A 25233-nucleotide genomic window follows, 5' to 3' on the forward strand; every position below is an offset into this window, starting at 1 on the left:
CGTCAATCAAAGTCAACGCTTGCTAAAACTGACAGCCCCTGTATGCAAGACATATGAAATGACAAAAAGAGACGGTTGGATGAGAGGCTCAGGTTCAACCCAAGTCTTCCTCACCATCGTCGTCATCTTCTTCCTCTGCACTTTCGCTGGCGAGTTTGGACTTCTTGACTGGCGTCTCGTTGTCAGCCGCTCCGGCTTTCCTCTTGCCGGATGTCGCTTTTTCGCTGTTCTTCGAGGCTGGCGCAGTGCCATCATTGACCCCAGGCACTGTCTCACCCTTTTCCAGCGCAGCGACCTCGTCGGCGGTCAAGAAGCGACCTCCCGGTCCACGAGGTCGTCGCATAGCATGATTATGCCTGGACTCGTGAAGATACGGCTTGCGTCCCTTGGACGTAAGTCGGAGCTGTTCCTCGAGCTTCTGTCGAGCGACGCGTCGTTTGAGGATGCGATGGAACTGTTTGGCATTAACGTACAAAGGCGACTCTTCAGCACCTCCAGCCACAATTTCTTCTTGCGGTGCTTGTACTTGTTGTTGCGGAGGGGCCATCGCAGGAGGTACGGATGCTCTAGGTAAGGTGTGGTTCATAACCGGTTGCGAGACTTGACCGTGAGGGCTGGTGATATGCTGGCTCATACGTCTCTGTTGTCCCATCTGAGATGGTTGAGGCATGTTAACTGCGGACGATAGGGGAGGCATTTGTCCTGTGTCAATGTGTTAGCTGGCGCAAGTTAACATGTGAAGAGGCTACAAACCTGATGCTGCCGCTGTGGCCATCGCCGCAGCTTGTGTAGGGGAAATACCATATCCTTGTGTCATGCCTGTGCCCATGCCATATTGTGGGTAACCCATCGGCTGGTGGGCGCCGCCAGCTGCTTGAGGTTGATAATGATTCTGGGTCTGCGATGGAAGGATGGGAGAAGCTTGGTTGGGATTGTGTTGTTGCATATGCGGTTGAGGACCGGAAGGCGATTGGAGCGTACCTGGACCAGCGCTTTGAGGCGATGTCTGGTACCCACCCTGCAGATGCGGATGTTGAGTATGCTGTTGATATTGGGGAGGATACTCCATGGTGAGATCTGACAGTGAATTCAGTCGATTCGGCTCGTTCTGGATGCCAGGTTGCGGATTGAGAAGGTTGCGGCGCCTGGAGGTGACTTGCTGGCCGCTGCAGATGTCACGACTGCGGAAGACGCAAGCTTCCGACGGCTATGCTGCGCTGTGAAAGACGGGCGAAGGCGACAGGTGCCGGCTGAGACGCGCTCTTGGGGTCGGTGTGCCTTGGAAGGTCGAGAAACGGCGCCTGGATGCTCTGATAGGAGGGTTAAGAGCGGTGGAATGGAGACTGGTCCCTTGCGTTAGCAGCTAGCGCAGTATTTGCCGGTCACTGGACCACCAAGGAAGCACCAATACTGACCTTAATAAGTAGAAGAGCAGATTATGCAATGACAGACCTTGCTCGGGAAAGTTGGAATGATTGACCTTCTCTCCACTATATCGACGAAGACAAGTCAACAAATGAGGCGAAGCTTGTCCAAGATGGTTTGCGAGCCGCGTGCAGCCGGCTGAGTTCGCCTTGGATTGGGCTTCTTTGCAGGACGCAAAGCTGGGGTTCGCGTAGCGTTTTTGATGAGTTGTCACTTTTGCTCCGCGCAGGCAGTGCGAGGCAAGAGTGTGGCGCGGGATGACGATGCCTGAGCCCAAGATCTCTGACGATGTTCTTTCCCGCCCTTGCTGTTGACTGCGTTACAACAGCGACGTCGCTTCGGCCCGGTTAATAGACGTTCCTGAAGCCTCTTGACTTTCCAGAAGCTTGATGTACGCGCGCACTTGGATTGGGTTATTTGGACTGCGGCGACCCGGAGAATGATTCGAGGGCGGAAAGGAAAGGAAGCTGCGATTCGACTGCTAGGCTACGTAACCGGACAAACAGATCAGTATTGGCCATGAAAGACGATCAGAGTGGTTATTGGTGGGGGAGGTAGTGTGGGCATAGTCAGGTAGCCTCCATTGGGGGCCCATGCAGTGATGTGTTGGCATTCATGCAACTCACCTTTAGTTCCTGTCCCACAAGGAAGAGCTGGGATTCTATTCTTGTAGAGCTGGTTTCCTGGTTCTTTTGCTGCTGGCGACGTCAACGAGTCTTGGTCTGGCTGCGGCTGTTGTTGCGCTTCGGGTGGTGCACCAAAGTTGTGATGGCTGGAGCTGGCGCTGGCGCAATGAAGCTGTCGGTTCACAAGTCGTCGTGAGGACTCGGAATACTTTTCGCGACGGCGATGAAGGGTTGATTACGCGTAATGATACGTGATTTCCAGAAGAACAATGAATAGTGTTCAATGCGACACGCGCGAATGTGTTTGGAAGCGCTGTCAGTCGGGTGGAGGTGGTGGGAGAATTTGGAGTTACGGTCAGGCCTTGGATGATGTGGTGGAAAAGTGGTCTGGGCGTGATTGCCAGCGGTGAGCAGCGGGAGAATTGCCGCGGACGGTGTGGGCTGCAAGAGCTGGGAGCTGGCTGGGATCGGAGCGGGCTTTGCTTGTCTAGGGGCGTTCCGGGCTGATGAGATCACCAGCGGACGCGCGCAAACAGCAATCAAGCTCACCGTTGTTGCGCTTGAAGTCGAGATACACGCGAGGCTCTGCTGTACAGGCGACGTTAGTGGTCTTCGTAACTTGATAGGCGGTGCTTGTTTACCAGAGGCGTGGATCTGATGAAAACAGGGAGTCGAATCAAGAGTCAAAGAGAGGTCCTTTGAGATGATTCGGCAGCGAGCTTGGGTGAGGATTTTTGGGGCTCAAAGCCAGGCTGTTTTGCAACTATGATTGCGCCGGCAGAGGGCAAAGACCCACGTGAATAGAGGGCTTTGTTCTGTCGTGCAATGTCTTTGGTTTGTGCAAGGTGAGTGGACTGAAATGGGCGAGAGAGAGGTGATTGGTTTGAGAAGAGATGAAACGATGAGGGCGATTGGGCGGTTGGAAAAGAAGAGGGAAGAAGAAAGAGAAGAAATGAGTGGGCGGTGGGCGAGTGGACAAATAGAAAGAGGAGGCCACCAGAGGGCGACTTTCTTTTTGGTTGATCTGTGACCTGGAAAAAAGAGGGAAGGGAAAGCGAAGGGAGAGAGCGGGCCATGCACGGGATCACGGGAAGAGAGAAAGTCGGAGTCGGACTCATCAAGAGAAGAAAACAAGTCCTCAGACTCCTCACAAGCAAAGGGGAGCGGGGCAATCAATGGGCAGGCACCTGGCAATGGCACCCGAGGATCTCATCCGCCAGTCAGTGACGCCAGACCAAACTTGAACAGCAATGCGACTGGTCCACCAACCACCTTCTTTCCTCGTGACCGGGCCTAAACCTCAAGGGTGTTTGTGTTGCGGCCTGACTAATCTATTCACCTTTTACTATGATTTTCCATCTGGTAGATTAGTATTAGTATTTCGTGCGTGTATAATTCCACGATGATTCTCTTTCTTTCAAGCAAAGGTTATTTCTTCTGTGCAAAAGACCAGGTATCAAGGTTGGTGTGCTTATGATTACAAGCGAAGTCGATCATAGTGGGGAAAATGCCTTATTATAGTAGTCGCTCTCCACGTCAATTTCACCGCTGTCAGAAGAAAAGCAAACTTGACACTGATGAATCATGTGACTATCGCTTCCATTGCTAGCATAACTCCACGCTGTCTCGGTGAGTATTTAGCTTCTTCCGTCGTACGCCACACAGAAACATGGCTGCCTTATCACAAGATCCTCATGCAAGTGTCTTGAATCCTTGCCTCGGATGCGCATGTGTAAGGTGCAAGCATCACTGCATGCAGAGTTTCACCTCTAAGGCATTCCCTGAAGATGACGCACAGCAACAGGTGTTTCCTCAAACAGGCTATCGTCTCCGCCAGCACAACCGGGCTGCCGTTCCTTTTGTGCCGCCTGCTCGCCTGCGTTGAAACCCGTCACTGCCTCATGATCGCCGCAAGGAAGCCTCCTCGCTTCGCAAGTTGACAACTGCCCAAAGCCTGCTAATGAGTGGTGAAGCGTACCAATGACGCTTCTGGTCACCTAGAAAATCACCCCAAGCGCTGCCTTTTTCTCAGCCCGCTTCCAATCATATCATTGAACAGCTTGATTTTGTCCGTTCGTCTCTATCATTCGTCCAGCTGCCTGAAAATCATCAGACTTTCTTCACGTGAACGCCTGTCCGCCGAAAAAAAGACCCTCAATCGGGTCGTTCAGGCATGAAGGAAGGCATCATACATCGTCACATGTCAACTGCGCCTCGTGATGTCTCGGGTCAAATGAAGAGATGTTCTTGACCGGACATGTCCCGACAATGCCGCAACTCCGTCCAAGAACGTGGTGCCCATCACCGTCACATGATGGTCAATGCAAAACATGCCTGTCGTAACCCACGTATCATCGTCTAGTCGCTCAGGACCGCTCTCAACATCGCAAGGAATGGCTCTTGCAACTTCAACACTTCGCTGACCTCAGGCTTGACCGGTTCCCCAGCACTGCGTCTGAGTCGGTCCTGGGCCTTCTTCCTTCGTCGTCGCTCAGCGGCAATCGGATCCAAGTCGTCTTCGGCCTCCTCATCTTCACTGTCTTCATCGTCCTCTTCGTCCGAGATTTTGAGGTCCATCAGATCAGCCTGAGTGTATGTTAGATGAGTGTTGCTGTTCTTGTCAAATGGTTCACGTACCTCGTGCAATCCGAAATCGCTGCTCTTGAACGCCGCCATGCCAGGAGGCCCTTCGATCGGATCAGTGCCCTCGGCCGCCATTTTCTGCCTCGTCTTGTCATTGTGCCATTTCTTCCGAGCTTGCTGCCACTTGATCAGAGCGTTGATCTCTGTAATGCATGTGTCCTTGTCCACCATATTCACATCCAAGGCGCCCTGAAAGATTGCGTTCATATCTAATTTTCCGCCTTTGGGCCCCTTTCTCAAAAATTCTAGAATTCCCTCTATCCATCCCATCAATGCAGTAAAGAGGCCATTATCGTGGCAGTGTACTTCGTGAATAAACTTGTACAGGTTGTGTTCATGCCGGGCACACAAGTCGATGAAACTTTGCACCGTCTGGTTGGGATCGGCGGACACATCTTGACGCTGCGCAACTTCCACCGTCTTGACAACGTCATCTGCAAAACGTGCAAAATCCGTGATACTATTGTATACGTTGGCCGATTTGTATACCCGTATCAGAGGCTCATAAAAAATGGTGAACAGGTCTCGGAAGAGTTGCAGAGTCGTGGGCTCCTCAATCATGAGCGCCATCATGGCTTTGTCGCGTTGGCGAGTCATCAACTTGACCATTTGCTTAAGCTGCGAGAAAAGCTCGGCACCTTGCTTGAGTTCCTCGTCTTCATTTTCCACTGCACTGTTCCAAGCCACCCAGGCGTTGAACACTCGTTGGATTTGCGGTGCTGTTAGCTCTGGCTTGAATTGGTCCGACCGAAGAATGGCGACCACTAGGTCGATGCTTTCGTTCTGAGCTTCGCTGCGCACGACATTCTTGATCTCTTCTGGACTATCCACAAATGCTTTGAGCTTGCTTATCAGTATAGGATCTGCAATTTTTCCAGACAGATCATCAATGGATTTCTGAAACTGTCTTATACCATCCGAAAGTGTTTGCGCAAATATGCGTTGCAGCAAGGATCTTGCCCCAAATGGTTGTGCCAAAAACAAATCCAAGACTCCAGACATGACAGCAGCAGGGTTGGCGATTCGGATGACGTTCTTCATCACCGAGTATGGCACCAGCGAATGTATCCGTTTCGCTTGCGCAAATAGTTCGGGAGAGTTGTCCTCGGCCAGGAACAAGTGGTAAATTGTGGCTGCCACTTCGATTCTTAACCACTCCGCAAACTTTTTGTATTCCGGGCTCAGATCTTCGAGTTTCTCTTTGGTGCGAATCTCGGCGAAGAGCTTCGTTAGGCCATTGCTCTCTACAATATCCCTCCGGAACTTCTCCATATAAGTGTCAAGCTCCGCTGCACGTTGTCTGGCAATCTCGTAGAATTGTCTTTGTTCGTCCAGCCGTCTCGCATCCATCTCTTTGCGTCGTGCAATATCATCCATTTCTTCCTCGTTGAGATTCATCGGCTGCAGGGTGAAGAAGTCGGCCACAGCTCTGGCTTCGGCAACCTGGGGATTCTGCAGAATCGTTCGCAAAAACGCCCTGAGAGAAACTCGCTGATCTTCACGGTGAAGCCGAACGGGTTGTTGACTGGGGCTGGGTTCCCTCGACAAGCTATTCCTTGGTGATCTACCGAATGTCATAGAACTGATGCTGGCGGTCAATGAGTTGCCGGACTTGAAACGTCGATGTGAGGGTGTAAAGCTTCTGCTACCTTCATCTGCAGCGGAGGCCTGCGTCGAGGCGGAGGAGACAGACGAGGCGTCATCGTCGTCGCCGCCACCAGGCATCATCGACGAAATGGTGGAGCTCTTGTTCTTCCGTGGTAACGGCGGCAGCACTTTTCCAGGCATCTCTGTTCGTAACCTCTTGTGCATTTTGGCAAAGTCACCATACCTCCTTCCCACATATCTTTCTGGTTCGTTGGCTCGTTTGACACGGATCAAGAATTCTGCATGTTGATGGTAACGAAGATTTCTCTTCACAGACGCGATCCTGACACCAGCCACGTTGACATCCCAACCATTGATGTAGTTGCCCTCGGGCTGATTGGCAATGAGGCCTTGCTCATTAGCTCCTCGGTCTACCACCTCCATCTCTGCGAAACGTATTCTTTCTTCATAACCAGAGGCTGTAGGAATACCCGAGACCATCATCAGCTCGACCAGTTTTTCGGACTTTTTCGCCAGCTTTTTTCTCTTCGTCTCTTCGAGCCGGTCTTCTGATGAAGAGATATACTTGCTTGAAAAGGACTCAAGAAACATCTGCAGTTTGTCTTGCCAGAACTCCTTCTCCTTGGCTTGGTTGAGGAAGGGGAACTTGCGAACATGATTGACAAAGATGTATCGTAAGATTGGTAGTTCTGAGTCCACGGGCGACACTTCGCCATATTCTGAACGAAAAGGTGCGCCAAAGCGCTGAAGGGCCGTAGGACTGCTGAGTTCTTGAATCTCGTCATGGACTTGGCTTGCGATGAGTTCCCGCTTGAGGTAATGCTCTTGCTTGCCCGTCAGCATTTGGCCGGCAGGAGGAATAGATTCGTGGGTCGACGGTGCGGATTGGATTTTGATCTGAGGGGGTTTGGCACTCCCATTAGTCTCAGGCGCGGGTGCAGGCGTTGGCTCCTGAGCTCCCCATTGAGTTGCCATATTGTGGAAGATATTTTGGGATTAGGAACAAAAGGAAGGACGGATCGAATGCTGGCTCCAGGAGGGAAGTGTGTGAGGAAAGTGAGGAAGTGAGTGTTGTAGGCGAGGCGACCTGCGCAGTTGGTGACGAAGAACAGGGCAAGCAACCATGTCAATTGATCGGTCAACAAAATAAAGTACTCGAAGCCTGCTGCGACAGGGATTTCACCTGTAAGTCTAAAAGCATGAATATTGCTGTCGTACGTCCAAAGAAGAGCATGGTGGCTGTGAAGCCTTGCATTAGTAGATTCAAGAATACCTAATGGTGTTCGTAATTGTGGCAGGATGACTGCGTCATGGGGCTCCTAGGGACAATATGCCTGTTATTCGTGCTGCCAATTGCTGTTGCTAGTGGGGGCACTACCCTAACTGCTAACGCCAAATGGCCAGGGCGATTTGCAAATCCCAGTGGCTGAGGGAATTTGCCTGAGGCTTGTTCAGTGGTTCCAGATTCCAAACTCTACATGATGGATTGCAACGTGATGGTCCGTGTGTATGCTATGTCGTACATGTATATTTGCCCCTCGTGACATCCCTGGTTACCTGCTCGTCCAGGAGACTTTGAGAGGCACCAGCCTTTGTCATACAACCCTCTGACAGTTCTACAACACATACACAAGCTTATGTCCACTGACCTTGTCATTTCTCATCAGATCGAGCCCATCAAGAACACTTTCAAGGCCCTTTCCCACCTTCGGAGGATGGACCTTGATTTTGCCTGCCTGCAAAAGAGGCTCGACAGTCTCAATCCATTTCTTAGCAAACTCAAAGTCTTTTGCGTTGTCGGGCATATCGCCAAACGGCTTTTTAACTGGTTCACCTGCAGCAGTATAACCTAGAGAAAAGGTTGTCTTGATGTCGTCCCGAGGAACTTTGACGCCCAAGATGCGACCGCAGATACCTCCGGGAGCGATTGCCTCCGCACAGATCTTGGCTGAAGAGTCCAGCGAGATTGTATCCCAAATATACTTCAAATTGTTGTCGGCGTACTTTCGAATCTTCTCGGCGCAATCAGGGTCACTGTAGTCAAAGGTCTCAGCTGCTCCCAACGACTTGACAAAGTCGAAGTTACGTGGAGAACAGGTGGTGATCGGTGTGTAACCGGCACTGGATAAATGATCAGCCTCAAAGATGGGTGCTCCAGGATGAAGAGCTTACAGCTTCGCGAACTGGATTCCAAGACTGCCCGTGGCCGTGCTGCCTCCATAAATGAGAACAATCTCCCCTGTGGCCGGGTTGCCAGGTAAGTTCAGACCCATTTGTTGAAAAAGACCTTGTCCACATGTGATCACGCCAACTCCCAGAGTCGAGGCTTCCTCGAAGGACATGTTCTCAGGGATGCGCATCTGAATGTCAGCTTTTGCGGCGATTCTTTCCGCAAATGCTCCATCTTCAGTTTGCAGTTGGTTTCCTCCATGAGTGAAGCCGCAGATGCGATCCCCGACTTTCCATTGCTTGGAGTAGCCCGTGCCGGTTTCCGCAACTACGCCAGCATAGTCACAGCCGCTTAAAGAATCTTTGCTGTTGATGTAGTCAATGTGCTTCCAGTCCGTGGGATTGAGAGCTACCGCTTTGACATCAACGAGGACATATCCTGGCCTCGGCTTTGGAAAGCGGCGGTCCATTTCAAGAGACGCCTTTCCCGGCTCTCCATGGAGGATGATGGCCTTCATTTTGGACAGCTTAGATTCTTCCAGTGTAGGACGGCGTGAACTTTTGTCAGATATATAGATGCAAAGAAGTGTCAAGAGGTCTCCGTCACCGAGGTTAGTCTGGGTGAGGCTCGATGATAGAAATTGACGTGGACAAGAACAGAATATGGCTCCTGTCGTCAATTCAGAGAACTATCACCTTGATCAGGCATCAAATACAAGGTAGTGGCAAGATCGCAGTATATGTACGATGTACGTGCTTTGATTGCCAGGTCCCCGCTCTACTGGCTTACTAATTGATCAGTATTGACCCACAGAGCCTAGAGGCACTCCGCGTGGTGTTTTTGCTCGTTTGATACCTGATAGTTTTGGGAAACATGATACACGTTGCACTTTAGTATTTGAGACCAATGAACGTTCCAGGCTTGCTCAGTGGATTCCAGCTTCACCCTTGTGGCCTGAGCAGCGAACAGAAGCCATCGAGGCTACAGTCAACCGCTCGCGTACATTGCACCATGATCGAAATGCCTACGCAGCATTGCAGTGCTTACTTCTCTGCGGTGAATTTGACAGATAGAGGAGATGCATAAGTCGAGTCCCGTAGTGAACGAAAAGATCAGAGGCTGTATCTTTGCATATTTACATACATAAGGCTCATCGGCTGAGTTGCCCATGTTGGAGCAACTCATGTTTTGACAAGGCTGTCTGATCACGGTGACGAGGCTGAGGCTTCTCCGCAAAAATTATTTTCCTCTCAACTCGATTGCCATTCAGCGCAATTCCTCTGCATCTACGTCTGTTCAACGAGTCCGCCCTCCCTTCTACTCAGGCAAGATCTTTCACAATGGTCCGCAAACTCAAGCACCACGAACAGCGTCTTCTTCGCAAAGTCGACCTCATCACCTACAAGTCCGACGGTGATAATCACCGCGAAGCCGCCGTCCGACGACGCTACCATCTCACCCACCCACTCGACTACAGCAAATACAATGTCCTCTGCGGCCGATTACGCCAACTAGCACACCAACTTTCCAACCTTGATCCGGCAGACCCTTACCGCGTCGAAATGGAAACCGTCATGCTCGAAAAGCTGCACCAGACAGGCATCCTAAAACAAAATCGTGGCCAGGGCGCCGGGCTAAGCAATGTCGAGAAGGATGTGACGGTGTCCGCCCTCTGTCGACGGAGGCTGGGCGTCCTCATGGTCCGGATCGGAATGGTCGAGAACATCAGCACCGCCCACAAATTCATCGAGCAAGGGCATATACGTGTCGGTACCGAAGTCGTGACGGATCCGGCGTTCTTGATCTCTAGAGGCATGGAGGATTTCGTCACATGGGTCGACGGAAGCAAAGTCAAGAGACAGGTCCTACAATATCGTGAGAAATTGGACGATTTCGACTTGCTATGAGAGATTTCCATTCGGACGCTGGTGGACATGCGACCGGACCAGAGATTAAACCTTACCAATACCAATCCCCAAGGAAGCAGTGGGAGGCAGCAAACAACACTATCTTTAGGTGACATGTACCCCAAGAGGACTCGCTTTCACACTGCCGAGGGACGCAGGCAGGTTAACGCCGTGAGACAGCAGTCTCTCGCATCAACAAGGGCTTCCGAACTGAGAACAAGAAGTCGGCGTAGACGCCTCCCATGCAAAGAAGAATCAACGACACGGACTGGAAAGATTTCACTCCGAACAAGAAGGCTATAGTCCGAAACACAGTGTGCGAAAGTCTTTTTGCAACATCGCACCTGTACCCCCTTCCGACAGGCAATGAATCTACGGTTCAGGGATGGGAGACAGACACTTCCTCTCTGGAATTGATGAATGCTGTGCACAGTGTCCCTATGGCCTGGAACTTCTCAATACTTCGGCTATGAACGACACTCGCTCTGCTCATTTGCCATTGACGCTGTTGAGCAAATCACCCCCTGCCCCGGGAAGGCATATCAGCTTGGGCTAGTGCCGCTCTTCCTTTGGTGCTAGACGCGAATCAAAAGGACATCAACCACACAAGTGTGAAGCAACTAAAACGAAACTGGTCATTCTAGGCTGGTCTACTTGGGTCATGCCCTAGACACTTTGTCGGTCCGACACTGATTCATGGAGATGCGGGAATGGAACAAAGAAGTACTCGACTTCAATATCAAGCATGATCTTAATATACTTCATTCTACTCCGTATGGGCGTATCCCATTCTACCACTGAAGGCTGCCATCCTGTGTAGTCGTACTCTGCTGTTCGTCAGCCATTCTCCCACTTCAAGTCCCTGATTGTATTCAATTGTATGTGCACTTGATCAGCAGGTTAGAGTCAAATTTGTCTGTATTTATTCTGTTGTCATTCATCATCCCTCAGAGCAGTCAGGAGCCCTCAAAAATGGCTCGCTTGCTGTCCGTCTGTCTGTGGTTCATCGTTCATTCTGTGTCTTCAACCCTCCAAATCTCGATATGCTCGCTTGCTGATCATAATGTCGCTTCCAAGATAATGCTGCTAATGCTCAAATGCAAATGCAAACACAACACACCCATCACACCATCTCCGGTATAGTCAATAGACGTCTGTGTCGTCACTGGAAACACGTCCACCAGTTCTTCCTCCCCTCGATGTCCTTCCCAGATACTTCAATGTTCGTCTTGATCGTATGCTCCGTTGGACTCGGACCTTTCTCGCCATCTAGGCTTCGTCCTTGAGCCCTTTGAGAATCGATCTTCTCCCCATACGCATCGCCATTATCCTCAGCCTCTGTGTCGGAGTCGGCATCTGCATCTGCATCCAAATCCAATCTAAATCTCCTCACACTATCCGCATCACAGTCTGAATCACCCGAGAAGAAAGCGCGTCTGCCATCCTTGTGCAGACACTTTGGCATCACGCGCCTCCAGAACCCACGAACCCCGGAATGCGCGCGGTCGATCTTTGCGTATTCGGTGCGCCGGCTGGCGTCTGATGTCCATGATATGACTGTGTTGAAGTGTGGTCGTATTGGGGGTGGGCTGTTATCAACGCCAGCATTGCCATCATCATCACCATATGTCCGGCCGACCAGTGGGCTGATGCGTTCAGTAGATACCGACATACGCTGCGTGACGCGATGGTCAAATGGGTCGCGATAGTAATAAGGGCTCTGGCTCTGGCCTCGGCTCGGACTGGCAGATAGAGACTCACTGTGCCTCGAATCGCGGTAACCGTATGAAGATATGCTCGTCTTTCTTGAAGAGTAGGAGTATGAATGCGAGTGTACCTGGATCGGTCTGCCCACACTCACACTCTCTTTCCCATCAACCGCAGCAAACTGATCATCGCCTCCCACAATCGCAGGCTCGAGGGACGTCCGTCTCGTCGTGGCACGTGTGCTAGGCGGACTGAGACTCGGCACGGAGCCAGACTCACCATTGAGGGCGAGTACTCCGTCCAACGACTCGAACAACAGACAGCTCTGACGATGCAGTGTGGCTGTATCTTTGCGTGAAGATCTTCGACTCGTTCTCGGTCTTTTGTCCTGGCTTAGACTGCTTTTTCGGTCTGGCAATGAGACTGAGGTTGAATGTGAATCTTGACGCTGGTACTGGCGTTGATGGCGACGGTGTCGACGTGCTGCGTCGTCGTCCACGGTCGCAGTCGATGTCGACGTTGATCCAGAAGACATTTCTGCTTCCGTAGGGACGGCGCTATCGTTCTGGACGTTGTTTTTTCTCGTACATGACTCTACATCAGAGCCGGTTCGGCCCTTCTTCGATGACCTGTCGGTTTTCCGGCTCCGTCGAGGATGCGGCCTATCCTTTCCCACACTCGACCTTGCCGAGTGGAATGACTCGGCGTCGGAGTGCTTTTCGTCAATGGTATGTTGATTCATTGTTCGTCCTGTGTGTTCGTAGTTTCAAGATCGTAATTCGAGTTTCGTCTCGAAACCTCTCAAAAGGACTCCAAGGCCCCTCGATAATTTGTCCTTTACTCGACAGTCGGGCAGTCGGTAATCCCTAGTAGATCAAGCACTTCCCCGCCGGGACGTTCAATGCAGTGGCGGTGGTGGTGGTAGTCCTGTTCACGGCCCACCCTTTGTTGCACAGAAATCCGACAAAGCAAACAACGAAAAGGATATCAAGGCACAAACAAAGGTGAAAGAACCCGATGTCGTTTGTCGTCACCCCAGCATCTCAATTGGACGAGGGGTTGAGGTATCTGAAAAGTCCACCCAACTCAAGTCCATGCATTTTGGAGTATGTCATGTCTCATAGTTTCAACCCCACAGGATATTCCCAACACTCATCGGTTCTTCGAATGGGCAGAAAGCTCCCAATTAATGGGACTTATGGAACGAAGACAGGAAAAGAAATTCGTAACTTACATAAATGGCCACAAAGGCAGGGTACAGTAGGGGTGCTGTTCTCGTTTCGACTGACTTACAATTTTGGGAGATCATCACCCGAGGCTTCTGGGACTGGCGTGCCCTCTGGCGCGGGCGTGCAAAAAAGCCTTGAGACCTGCATATTCGCCATTCGACGCAAGGGGTCATTCGCCCGCCGTAAGGGCGTGAACGGCAATGGTGGGCGGCTGCACGAAGGATTGGACAGGAAGCGAGATTCCCATGGGCAAAAGAGATCGTCGTAGACGCCAGAATCTGTGACTATGGTGGATATGGATAATGGAAAGCCGGCACTAAGATGCCGTTTTACCGTCCCCAGCCAAAGTTCATTTGGCCAAAGTCTGCAACAGGACCATGTGATGGAGATTTTGTTTCGTGGTTGACACCAGTGGTGGGCTAAATCGATGCAGTGTGGGCAGATGGGTGATGCTCCAGAAGATTGATTGGTACAGACAGCAAAAGAATGCAGGCCAAGAGACTCGGTCTGTACACCGCTTCAAGCATCCAATCACACCATCTACCCTAGATATAAGTCAATATCAAAGCTCGACGACGCCATCGACCACCAACGGAGATGCCCTGGTGACCAACATCACGGACACCCTCCATCTTGAGTCGTTGTGCCGTGTGTCGTGAAGCCGTCAGGATGACTAACAATTGCCCAGTCCCGACATGAGAGTGTTGACGGGGAGATACGGAGACACGAGATGGAGAAAAGCATGTGGGCGTTGATCATATCGTTATTACAACCTCGATGTATCATACTGCCAGTCTGCCAGGTGATCATTCAAGGGGCTCCAAATCCACACATGACGGAGAATTTGTCACGAACCAGGTCTAGAGACCTGCAAATGTTCGTCTTGCAATGACTCGTTTTGAGTCCCTTGCATGGTCTCCGTAATCCCTTGCTTTAGTACTCTTCATCACGCATGACAACATCCCTCATCTTGTGCCGTCCTGATGTGCTTTGCAAAGGTTGAGTCTAGACGTGAACCGCCCTTGAAACTCATTGAGGTCCGGTGCTGTGAGGCTAAATTAGTCACGGACGTTGTCACAGCTCATCAATGTCATGTTTCCGTGTCGATCTCAAAATTAGGGGCTAGTAAGCCGAAGTTGTCCCATGACTGACGCCGTCGAATGCTAGACGTGATGCATTGGTCAGAAGATACCAAACTTTTTCTTCTTTTCACCTTCTGTATTTCTCATGATTAGCAATGTTGAACCTGCGTTCGAGTTGATGTCGGCGTGCTCACCCTGACGTCCAATGTTCCCAGAACTCTTGCTGGGACGCAACACAGCTTTCTTTCCAGCCGCCGCAGTGACAGGATCTGCACCATTACCAGCAGCTGTGATTGCAGCGATGCGGTGTTTGGCCCTTTCTTCACCTTGATCGGCAGCTTTCACATACCAGACGTTGGCCTCGAGCGGATCACGTCGACAACCAATGCCCATCTCCGTAAAATAACCCACAGTGTATTGTGCTTTTGCCAGTCCTTGCTCTGCAGCCCTTTTCGCCCATTCATATGCTTCGCTTTCGTCCTTCTCCAAGACGGCAGGCACTCCTACCATGTACCAAGCACAAAGCGCCATCTGTGATAATGCATGTCCGCGCTCAGCTGCACCAGTGTAGAAATGGATACTGAGGGCAGGGTCATTGGGGCAGTTGAGCTGACCGAATTCGTATGCTTGGCCGAGGCGGTAGTTGGCTTCGACATGTCCCAGATCAGCAGCCTTGGTGAACAGTTGTGCAGCGTAGGTTCCGTCGACGAATACGTCAGGACCAAAGCCCGTCTCATGCAGACAGCCTAGATCATAGGGAGCTTGGTTATACTGGAAATCTGCCGATTCTGCAGCTCGTTTGAGCCATCTGATGCCTTCACGGTACCGTTTTGTTAGACCCATGTCACCAGTCAGACACGCACGTCCAAGTCGAAGCATAGCTCCGGGATGGTTCTTGCTTGCAGCGTGTTGGTAAAACTGCACAGCCTTGGCTGCATCTACTCGAGTGCCCCAACCGAACTCGTAACACAATGCGGTACGGTATCCCGCCTCGGCGTGACCATGTTTGGAGGCGGCCAGGAATAGAGGAAATGCGCGATCCCAATCTTCTTTGCCTTTGTTGAAGAGTCCAGAGGCATAGCCGTCGGCCAGGTAGTACTGCGCAAATGGGTAAGATCGATCGGATAATTTCTGCAAGATGTGCTTGGCTTCCTTCAGCAAATCGTCCTTCGCCGAAGCATGGGATTTCTCTGATACGGGCGCATCGGAGAAGCCTTCAGCTTCCAGTCCTTCTTCTTGCGCTGCACTGATCATGAAGATTGCAAACTCGTACTGAACAGCCGGATCACTGGTCTTCTTGACATTGGCCCGGTACATATCCAGCGTCTTCCTGGTCGACAACAGGTTGGCATTGCTACCGACCACGGTCCGTAGGCCCGAATTCACCAAGTTTTCTGCACCATTCGGAGGAGGTTGGGGATATGGGACGTTCAAAAGATCAACATATGATAACGGCCTCGTGTCAGGCGACCGAGAACTTCTTGAGATTGGTCGGGATGGAGACACACTAGGTGAATAGTTTCGTCCGCGGAAGTCAGATGTGCTGGAGAACCCAGAGTCCGGTCTCTGCAGATTCCTGCCGTACGTGCTCATACGAGAGGTGTCTGCATGGCCAGAGCCATCTGTACCAAGTGTCATCCTCGAAGCGCGCTTCTCGACGGCGTCCAACTCTGCGTCTTCCAATAGTTGATGATGGTACCGCAACGGCTCAAAGACATCTGAGGTCGACTCCTCTTCCAGCGCAGAGGTCGATACGTGTCGCATGTTCCTCTTTTGAAAAGGTGTCAACTCTATGCCGCCATGACTGGTGAAAGTCTCTGACGAGACTCGTCGGTGATCAGCCCCCCCTTCGCCAGGCCGCACCCGGAGTATGGCTTGTGGTGCAGGGGATAATCTGGTCGGATCTTGCTGCGGAACATGCTGAGGAGTCAATGTCCTGCCTGGAGCCAGGGAATCGGGAGTCTGTGACAAAGGATAATCGTGAGTGTTGAAGTCGGCACCGGCCGCCGCATATGAGTCTTTGTAGGGACGGCCATCCGCAGGGGACATGGATATCGTGGGACCACTCATTTTTCTAGATGGTGAGGTGTTCGGCCGCGAGATGGGAGTAACACCTCTCCCGCGCTCTTCCACCGGCTCTATTATCTGCGGACTGTCGGATCGCAGAGGAGGGGAGTAGATGTTTGGAGGAGGTGTAGGAGGAAGGGGGTGGCTCGTCGTCTCGGCCATTTCGAAGAGAAGCAGGATTTCTCTACACTGCAGGCATTTGTCCTGAGACGCAGCTGAGACTGAGGCTAGCGGTCGGTTGGGGAAAAGAATAGTGATTGACCAGCAATCACGGACGAGTGAAGACGATGTTGGAATGTCGCTAATTAAGGTGCGGGAGGGTGTTCGTATAAAAATGCTTGTCGCTTATGTCGTCGATTAGTACGCAAGGAATGTTTGCCTGACAGGAAAATGCGTTTCTGAAGAGCGCCCGTCGTAGAGTCCGCAATGAATGTGGCTGACTATTGTTTCCTAGCGAGTGAGAAGATGGGACACCGACATACAAATAGAAATCAAAAATTTGACACGAGATAATACGAAGTACAAGACGTCAAGGGATGGAATTGTGAAAGGGTTGTAGTGAGAGGAGGACGACGAGGAGGAGGTGGGCTAGGAGAACAGTCTCATGAGCAAGAATATGCAGAATGGAGTGCTAGACGAGGCGTTGGTGACAAGGGTTGCGACTGAGGCTCCCCACACTTTTTTCCATTGACGTTTTGTTTGTCTTCTCCTTTTTCCACGCAGACATCAAAGGCAAAAACCCTTGTTGTTTAAAATAGATGGGGGCCGTCTCTTGTTGCTCATGATAATGAAACAGTCCTTGTGGCTACACTTGATGCCAACCTGCTCATCGACTAGAGTCTGCAATCGTTGATCTATATGTCACTCATACATCTCCTCTGCCATCAACACTTTATATACTTGTGCACAAGGTTGATGGCGCGCACGCGTTTGGTGCATGGGGCACGGACGGTTGCATTAGGCGCCAAATGGTAAACCTAAGTATGGTTAAACTAGGCGTCTTTGATGCCTATTGCTCAAAAACATTGAGTCCGGGAGGGGCCGGAAACCCAAAAACCCTCCATGACACCAATCTTTCAGTGCCTGGTTCCAAGCAGGTCTCACATTTGGAGAGCCGTCACCACCATTCCGGGCGAGATGATGGTGTTGGTGGTCAGCCGAAGACATCCTGGGAGACGTAGTATGACATCTCGGCAGTGGATAGACAACACTTGGGCAAACAACGCCATCAGGCTTCACTCAGACCGAGCTTTTCGATCTACCTACTGTCCTATGTTGATTGCGGCACATGTCATAGTTGTACCTTTAAGATGCGCCCAGAAACAGCGTCAAGTGTCGTGGCATGATCAAGGTTGATAGGCTGATTTGGGTGCCGACTGCCAGGGCAACTCGGAGATAAAAATACCACTACGGAAGTAAAATAGGGACTAAAAGAGCACTCAGCCACAACCGAGCCTCTCTCCGCAGTTTGTGGATAAGCGAGATGGAGAAGAAGATGTGAGAGGTGAGGAACAGAAGAATAGGCAGGACAAACATTCCTTGGGAGTTGTATGTATGAGAGATGTTATACTTATACAGAATCGACCCTTGTAGTTGTAGCCGACGGTGTTGCATTGAGATCGTGTTCAGGAGTCAAAGAGGCGAATGGAACACAACCAGTCACCAAGGTCCAAGCATGTCAAAAGATCTGGTTCCTGTTTCTCCTGGATGATCCACATGATGCACAGCGGCACCACCAAAGCGAAGCGCCCCAAACCCTGTTATTTTTTCCGAATCCAGTTGCCAAACAACCAACGAGATGATCGCTGTTGTGCCTTGCTTGTCGTTTCTCTCATCTCATCAGCCTGACTACCAAATTGTTTCCCACGGACACGGTGCCGACCATATCCTCACCTATACACTCGTTCACTAGACTTCAATTGCCGTCTTTGCATCACTGCTGTGTTTTGTTGTTCCATCTGGGTTTGTCTCGGCGACAGATCTCGTTGGGGCGCTTTATATTCACAGTCCAAGACCGTGGACAGAATACGCAGCCACAACTCACCTTGCGTTTTCAACTGCATCTTTGTCGTTGCAGCCTGTTGTCACCTGAGTACACCAACAAGTCCGTCCGATAAACAACTCCTACCTCAAAAGTCTATGACAGCGGCCGCTAGCAGTCAGGCTATACCACTCCTTGCATTCTCCTTTTCGAAAATCACCCGCTGCTGAGAGACAGCGCAGGCGCTGAGCTCATTACTCGGTCGTGAAGAAACCAATTGTCAGGAGGATATCTATGCCGGGCGATTAAGGTTTATACACACTGTAAGTGAAAGTACTGACAATGACTTTGTGGTCTATGAATGTTCGCCCCACTAACATTCCTGCTCCTGTAGCACCATGTCCGAACCGCGTAGGCCACGGCCTGCTACCTCTCCCACACGCGAGAAAGCACACTCCCCCTACCGAGACTCGCCTTCTCGAAGGAACAGAGGCAGGGACATCGAAACAGGAGGGTATGCACAAGTTCAAAACACTGCTTATTCGCCGCAGCGTGCTCGCCACGATCCCAACCCTCCCTCACCCGGCTCCAGAACCGCGGATTGGGAGCCCATCATGGCAACCCCCGGGACCCAGAGCGAACTCGGTCGCAAGAAATCCTTGATCCGGCCCGAACGTAACAGAATCGACAAAGACCACCCCAACTACTACTATCGTAAACATGCTCAGAATATGGAGTTCTTTCCTTCTACCACGGGAAATGACCCAGTGGTGGAAGACATGGTTGATGGGAGAACAGTCAGCTCTGGTAGTGGTAGCAGCAACCTCAAACCATTTACCGACGACGATTTGCCTGGCGAACAACGAACAGCACACTTGCCAGGCAAGCTAGAGCCAGTGGGCAACAAGAAACATCCTCGAAAACTGGTCAGGAAGGACACTCGCCACATGACGGAGGAAGAGAAGCTGCGGCAGAAGGAAATGGACAAGATTCGCCCTCCCAGCACCTGGAACGTTTATTGTGCAATCATCACATTTTGGGCCCCCGACTTCATGCTTAAATGCTTTGGTATGCCTGCCAGAGCACAAAGAAGAGCCTGGAGAGAAAAGGTCGGCCTGATTAGTATCATCATTCTTATTGCTGGGTTTGTCGGCTTTCTGACCTTTGGCTTCACTCAAGCGGTCTGCGGCCAGCCAGGACTACGCCTCAAGATCAACCATGTTGACACCGGTTACATGATTTTCCATGGCGAAGCTTACAATTTGGACAATTCCATGCATCCAGCAGCTAAAGGAATTCCACTCGACAGCAATGTCCTGTACGACCTGCCCCACAAATACGGCGGCCAAGATGGCAGCTTTATGTTTCAGCAGGTCAATGGAGACTGCAAAGGACTCATCACGCTAGCAAATGGCTCAGATGTCCCAACGAACTCAGACGGGGACCTGGCGTGGTACTTCCCTTGTAACGCATTCAACCAGGATGGTTCATCGAAAGTCAATTTGACCGACCCCTACTATCTGGGATATGCTTGTCATACCACCGCCAAGGCACGAAATACCTTTTACAACCTTAGGAAGGCTGGTGTGGTCTATTTCAGTTGGGACGACATCGCGAACAAGAGCCGAAACCTCGCGGTCTACTCTGGCTCAGTGCTTGATTTGGATCTTCTCAATTGGTTTAACGAGAGTCAAGTCGCGTGGCCCACTCAGTTTGACGAGCTACGCAAAAACGCACAAGTCCATGGTGCGGACCTCACTCACGTCCTACAATCTTCTACAGATCGACAGGTCGGAAGATGTCTCTCCCAGATCATCAAAGTTGGCTCAATCGATACGGAATCGGTTGGCTGCATCGCGTCCAAGGTCGTCCTATACGTGTCGTTGTTTTTCATCCTGAGTATCGTACTGGCGAAGTTTTTCCTAGCCTTGGCCTTCCAGTGGTTCCTGGCGAAGAAATATGCCGCTCCGAAAACCTCACAGACTATGGATCCCCAAAAAAGAGCTGAACAGATCGAGGCCTGGACCGACAACATCTACAAAAATCCCCCCAAGATCGCAGATCCTGCCACCACCATTTCTGGGTCAGAAGGTCGAAGCAGTAAACATGGAAGCATGTTATTCCCGTCGACCTCGCGCTTTACCAGCCCGTATGCCGTCGAACGCGGAGCAAAGGTTAATCGGGCTCCGCCTACGACAATGACGAGTCAATACTCCCAAGCCAAGTCAAATCCAGCAGGAAACGCATCATTGTACAAGGGTGGATTCAATGCTAGCGAAAACACCCTTGCCCGGCCGATGAGCGTTGGAGCTAGTAGGTCCAGTCTGCTTCTCTCTGCTCACGAGGTGTCACGCTATTCGGTTGCTATGGACAATCTTGGTGGCAATGGCCCTGTCGGATTTGTCCATGACAATGTCATTCCACAACCACCGCCGGAATGGCAGCCATTTGGATATCCACTCGCTCACGCCCTTTGCTTGGTGACTGCGTATTCGGAAGGTGCAGATGGTATTCGTACGACCCTCAATTCCGTTGCCACGACAGACTATCCCAACAGCCACAAAGCAATCCTCGTCATCTGCGATGGATTGATTAAAGGCCAAGGAGAAGAATTGACTACTCCAGAAATCGTCCTGGGCATGATGACTGACTTTGTCGTCCTGCCTGAGGACGTCCAAGCCTTTTCATATGTTGCTGTGGCAAGTGGTGCCAAACGACACAATATGGCCAAGATCTATGCAGGCTTTTATGATTACGGCCATAACTCTGCTATTGCCCCACTCAAACAGCAGAGAGTACCCATGATGGTTGTCTTCAAATGCGGAACGCCCGATGAAGCCATCAAAAGCAAACCTGGAAACCGAGGCAAGCGTGACAGCCAGATTATCCTCATGTCTTTCCTGCAAAAGGTCATGTTCGATGAAAGAATGACCGAGCTAGAATTCGAAATGTTTAATGGTTTGTGGAAAGTGACAGGAATGTCGCCTGATTTTTACGAAGTCGTGCTCATGGTGGATGCGGATACCAAGGTCTTCCCTGACTCCCTCACTCATATGGTCTCAGCCATGGTCACCGACCCCGAAATTATGGGTCTTTGTGGTGAGACTAAAATTGCCAACAAGACGGCCTCTTGGGTTTCCCGGATTCAGGTTTTCGAATACTTCATTTCACATCATCTCTCCAAGTCATTCGAATCAGTCTTTGGTGGTGTTACTTGTCTACCCGGATGCTTCTGTATGTACCGGATCAAGGCACCCAAAGGTGGTCACAATTACTGGGTTCCGATCTTGGCCAATCCCGACATCGTCGAGCACTACTCCGAGAACGTTGTCGACACCTTGCACAAGAAAAACCTCCTCCTTCTGGGTGAGGATCGTTATTTGTCGACGCTGATGCTGAAGACCTTTCCCAAACGAAAGCAGGTCTTTGTACCTCAAGCCGTGTGCAAAACCACTGTTCCTGAAGAATTCAAAGTCTTGCTTTCGCAACGTCGAAGATGGATCAACAGTACGGTACACAACTTGATGGAGCTTGTTCTCGTCCGAGATTTGTGTGGAACATTCTGCTTCAGTATGCAGTTTGTGGTCTTCATCGAACTGATCGGCACACTTGTCCTGCCAGCTGCCATCGCTTTCACCTTTTACTTGATCATTATTTCGATTGTCCGAAGGCCCGTCCCAATCATACCGCTCATTCTTCTGGGCCTTATTTTGGGCTTACCGGCGGTTCTCATTGTCCTCACGGCTCATCGCTGGTCATACATCCTTTGGATGTTGATCTACTTGTGCTCTCTACCAATCTGGAATTTCGTCCTGCCCACGTATGCCTACTGGAAGTTCGATGACTTCAGTTGGGGTGATACTCGGAAGACAGCAGGCGAAAAGACCAAGAAGGCCGGTTTGGAGTATGAAGGAGAGTTCGACAGCACCAAGATCACGATGAAGCGGTGGGCTGATTTCGAGAGAGGTGAGAATCCCCATGACTGTATGACTTGAGCTTTTACTGACTGAGTTCTAGAGCGCCGAGCACAAGCAAATGGTGTTTGGGTGCCACAGGAGACTCGTCCAGCGAGTGGGTATGGTTCGACGCAAGCCTTTGAACAATACCGCGAGCATTAAATTTATGCGACCTGAATTTATGGCTAATGACGCAAGCAAGAGCTGCAAATATCAATGAAATGAACAAAAAAGACATGATGGGAAGATTTGCATTGCATGGATACCAGGTGCTGGCAGGTGATTGATGGGTGATTTTAAAACGGGCTGCATGGGAATACGGTCGGTCTAGGAGATATCTCGTGGTGCATATCTGGCGGCGTGTCTGTGTACTAGACTACTAATTGTTGTACTATCATCTTGACGAAAGTCGATGGATGGGCTGATGAGCTCAAGTCGGTAGCGTAATCATCATGCTGACTTCAATTTGTGGACATGTCATTGCTTGTGAAGTGTGTTGCTCTTATTTTAATCGGAGGTTTTGGACCAGCCGGCAAGGCAAGCCTGCGAAAAGACCTGGCCCCGAAAAAAGGGGTCGTTCAGCCTGACACGTGATTCCATGACCGTCCAAGGACAGCAAGTGTGTTGTGCTGTCAAAGAACGCTAAGCATGCCTGGAATCCTACATAGGCATCTTAAGGTCCTAGTCCTCATTGCCAGCTTTCCTGCAGCGACATCACAAGACGTACCGAAATTCCAGGTTTTCTCGATCTGTCAGATCGAGCTGATTATTCGACACGACCGTCTGTTTCTTCGTGCCGTCCACCTCGATTGACTCTATGATACCCTCGTGGGCTACCTGGGCATTCGCTTCCAGCGCGTCCCGTCGCTTGTTCTCGCGGAGAAGATACCAGCGTAGGAATAGGATGTCGCAGGCTGGAAGGATACATGCGATCTGTTGCTGTGTCAGTTCATCCGAACAGGAACAGGAACTTGCGAGACACATCTAGCCCCAAGGCTATTGTCGTTGTCGACTTACCGTCAGAAGTAAAGCCCATGTAGCGTAATACCTAGGCGCCCAACTCGGCCTGAACAACTGCGGACTCAGAATATTCCCCAGACCATACCCAATATGATACAGTGCGATGACGGTGGTCTTCTTGGTGTGGCCGGCGGAGTTGTTCGCAGCCCATATCATGACGACGGCATACGGGATCCCGGCTGTCGAACGGATCCAAATCCCTGACACAAGGCCCCAGCGATTTGACCAGGGTAAGCTAATCAGCAGAATACTCGAGAGGGCTGCAGGTACATAGGCTGCGACGGAAATCCAGGCGCGGCAGTTCCTGGTCCTGTTGAGAAATATGGCGGCGAAACCTAGCGAGAACAGTGCTGTGAGGCCGGTAACGCAGCCTAATAATGTGGTTTGGAGAGTGGTGAAGCCGAAGGATTTGATGATCAGTGAGTATTGGTTCGTGAGACCGTTGGCCATTTCCTGGCTCCATGCGTGTAGGAAGAAGAGCCATGTCTTTGGGTCTCGGAGGGCTTCGATGAATCTAGACGAGTGAGCACGGCATTAAAAAGAAAAGGCTGGAGATGCAACACGTACTGATGCTTCTTGAACCGCTTGTGCTCGACGCCGGAGTGATTCTCCTTGATGCGCAAAATGGCTTTGGCGCGATCTTCTGGAGAGAGAAACTTGGCTTTCAAGGGACTGTCGGGGAACAAAAACCAGACAGTGGCGCCGAAGACGATAGTGATGCATCCGGTTATCACTGTCGAGGAGATTAGCTCGGCAACATAGCACATTCAAAACGAAGCCCCAAACCCATGAACCATTTCCACGGTGCGAAATTGCCGGTCTTGATGAAGAGGACGCCGTAGGACAGCAGGCCGGAAGTGATTGGGCTGCAGTTGCCAGACATCCACATCACTGGCATCAACCAGGCCTGCTCTTGATATGTGAAAAACATAGAAAGGGTCAACAAGAAACTAGGCACGATACATGCTTCTGCTGTTCCAAGAAAGAACCTGACCACAAACATACCGGCAAAGTTCTGACATGGTATGTGGAGCAAGACAATTCCTCCCCTGAGTTGAGGTTAGAGCGCCTTCGAGAGTGAAAAGTGTGGATCTCACCACAGCATGAGATTTGCTGCTAACCACTTGCCGACTGGAAACCTCTGCAAAGCCCAGTTCTGCGGCCATTCTGCGAGTAGGTAGCCAAAGTAGAAAATAGACGAGAGCCAGTTGTATTGGTTGGCGTTGAGGTGATTGTCTTTGAGAATGCCCAGTATGGCAGAACTACCGAGCTATATATTATTATCAGTCTCGATCAGTGCGACAAGTCGTTACAGCACTCACAGTCTGCTTGTCAATGTACATCAAGTGGTAACCGACGCAGAGAAAGGGGATGATCCTCCATATAAGCTTCTTCTTGATCCTAAGAGATTCTTCAGGCGTTGGGTCTTTGACTTGTACTTGTGAGAAGAGCTTGAAGCTCTCGTCCGCATAGCGTGGAGGGACTTTCGCCACTCCAACTCCGAGGTCAGAATCTGAAGATACGTCTTCGGTGATACCCAGCTTTTTGTCCTCCTCGGACATTTTGAAGATCTGTGTCGTTAGACAAGGATTGGGACCTAGTTACCAATGGATCTGACGATGCTAAGAGGGAAAGAACTGATCATGGCATGCCAGTAGGGATTTCGTGAAGATATAGTCACGGCAAGAGCCCACAACACGGTAGCGACGGTGTAGACGAGGCCAAGGTTATGCAACCTATCAGGTTTGTCCGTACGACATGCACCCCCTATATGGCGTGCTTGACAAGATAGATGTGATCATCCTCGGCATG

General features: G+C 50.9%; 8 protein-coding genes across 8 annotated transcripts; 2 read left to right on the forward strand and 6 right to left on the reverse strand.

Annotated features, from left to right (window-relative positions):
* Positions 1-94: 94 nt before the first annotated feature.
* On the reverse strand, positions 95-1069 carry EDD37DRAFT_610304 (nuclear transcription factor Y, alpha; the record flags this gene model as incomplete). Its single annotated transcript, XM_062815200.1, has 2 exons — positions 95-702; positions 754-1069. 2 exons carry the CDS (start codon positions 1067-1069, stop codon positions 95-97), a joined length of 924 nt encoding a protein of 307 aa, XP_062668875.1.
* A 3340-nt stretch (positions 1070-4409) lies between these two features.
* EDD37DRAFT_651178 (succinate dehydrogenase flavoprotein subunit) lies at positions 4410-7277 on the reverse strand (the record flags this gene model as incomplete). Its single annotated transcript, XM_062818325.1, has 2 exons — positions 4410-4637; positions 4689-7277. The coding sequence occupies 2 exons, from the start codon at positions 7275-7277 to the stop codon at positions 4410-4412; spliced, it is 2817 nt and encodes a 938-aa protein (XP_062668876.1).
* A 429-nt stretch (positions 7278-7706) lies between these two features.
* On the reverse strand, positions 7707-9308 carry EDD37DRAFT_633558 (zinc-binding oxidoreductase alcohol dehydrogenase). Its single transcript, XM_062816791.1, has 2 exons — positions 8475-9308; positions 7707-8423 (listed from the first exon to the last, which is right to left on the reverse strand). The coding sequence occupies exons 1-2, from the start codon at positions 8987-8989 to the stop codon at positions 7919-7921; spliced, it is 1020 nt and encodes a 339-aa protein (XP_062668877.1). The 5' UTR covers positions 8990-9308; the 3' UTR covers positions 7707-7918.
* A 504-nt stretch (positions 9309-9812) lies between these two features.
* EDD37DRAFT_658376 (uncharacterized protein) lies at positions 9813-10379 on the forward strand (the record flags this gene model as incomplete). The annotated part of the gene is made up of 1 exon (XM_062818972.1): positions 9813-10379. One exon carries the CDS (start codon positions 9813-9815, stop codon positions 10377-10379), a length of 567 nt encoding a protein of 188 aa, XP_062668878.1.
* Positions 10380-11541: 1162 nt separating this feature from the next.
* On the reverse strand, positions 11542-12621 carry EDD37DRAFT_651181 (uncharacterized protein; the record flags this gene model as incomplete). Its single annotated transcript, XM_062818326.1, has 1 exon — positions 11542-12621. One exon carries the CDS (start codon positions 12619-12621, stop codon positions 11542-11544), a length of 1080 nt encoding a protein of 359 aa, XP_062668879.1.
* Positions 12622-14039: 1418 nt separating this feature from the next.
* EDD37DRAFT_451863 (uncharacterized protein) lies at positions 14040-17095 on the reverse strand. Its single transcript, XM_062812880.1, has 2 exons — positions 14592-17095; positions 14040-14531 (listed from the first exon to the last, which is right to left on the reverse strand). The coding sequence occupies exons 1-2, from the start codon at positions 16624-16626 to the stop codon at positions 14497-14499; spliced, it is 2070 nt and encodes a 689-aa protein (XP_062668880.1). The 5' UTR covers positions 16627-17095; the 3' UTR covers positions 14040-14496.
* A 1555-nt stretch (positions 17096-18650) lies between these two features.
* On the forward strand, positions 18651-22839 carry EDD37DRAFT_452181 (chitin synthase 4). Its single transcript, XM_062812884.1, has 3 exons — positions 18651-18768; positions 18840-22411; positions 22463-22839. The coding sequence occupies exons 2-3, from the start codon at positions 18844-18846 to the stop codon at positions 22561-22563; spliced, it is 3669 nt and encodes a 1222-aa protein (XP_062668881.1). The 5' UTR covers positions 18651-18768; positions 18840-18843; the 3' UTR covers positions 22564-22839.
* EDD37DRAFT_451814 (MFS transporter) lies at positions 22778-25226 on the reverse strand. Its single transcript, XM_062812879.1, has 6 exons — positions 24744-25226; positions 24519-24691; positions 24208-24470; positions 23989-24154; positions 23419-23935; positions 22778-23334 (listed from the first exon to the last, which is right to left on the reverse strand). The coding sequence occupies exons 1-6, from the start codon at positions 24981-24983 to the stop codon at positions 23116-23118; spliced, it is 1578 nt and encodes a 525-aa protein (XP_062668882.1). The 5' UTR covers positions 24984-25226; the 3' UTR covers positions 22778-23115.
* Between the last annotated feature and the right edge of the window lie 7 nt (positions 25227-25233).

Source organism: Exophiala viscosa (assembly GCF_022695815.1).
Source record: "Exophiala viscosa unplaced genomic scaffold EDD37scaffold_7, whole genome shotgun sequence".
NCBI classification, from domain to species: Eukaryota; Fungi; Ascomycota; class Eurotiomycetes; order Chaetothyriales; family Herpotrichiellaceae; genus Exophiala; species Exophiala viscosa.

Excerpts from the sequence above, each read along its gene's own strand:
- EDD37DRAFT_633558 (XM_062816791.1), bottom strand. The coding sequence starts at position 8,989 with ATGAAGGCCATCATCCTCCATGGAGAGCCGGGAAAGGCGTCTCTTGAA. Across the intron at positions 8,424-8,474 it reads GGAATCCAGTTCGCGAAGCT|TGCCGGTTACACACCGATCA; the intron begins GTAAGCTCTTCA and ends TCATTTATCCAG.
- EDD37DRAFT_451863 (XM_062812880.1), bottom strand. The coding sequence starts at position 16,626 with ATGGCCGAGACGACGAGCCACCCCCTTCCTCCTACACCTCCTCCAAAC. Across the intron at positions 14,532-14,591 it reads TGGGAACATTGGACGTCAGG|AAGGTGAAAAGAAGAAAAAG; the intron begins GTGAGCACGCCG and ends TGAGAAATACAG.
- EDD37DRAFT_452181 (XM_062812884.1), top strand. The coding sequence starts at position 18,844 with ATGTCCGAACCGCGTAGGCCACGGCCTGCTACCTCTCCCACACGCGAG. Across the intron at positions 22,412-22,462 it reads GTGGGCTGATTTCGAGAGAG|AGCGCCGAGCACAAGCAAAT; the intron begins GTGAGAATCCCC and ends ACTGAGTTCTAG.
- EDD37DRAFT_451814 (XM_062812879.1), bottom strand. The coding sequence starts at position 24,983 with ATGTCCGAGGAGGACAAAAAGCTGGGTATCACCGAAGACGTATCTTCA. Across the intron at positions 24,471-24,518 it reads GCAGCAAATCTCATGCTGTG|GGGAGGAATTGTCTTGCTCC; the intron begins GTGAGATCCACA and ends ACCTCAACTCAG. Across the intron at positions 24,155-24,207 it reads ACCGTGGAAATGGTTCATGG|TGATAACCGGATGCATCACT; the intron begins GTTTGGGGCTTC and ends TCTCCTCGACAG.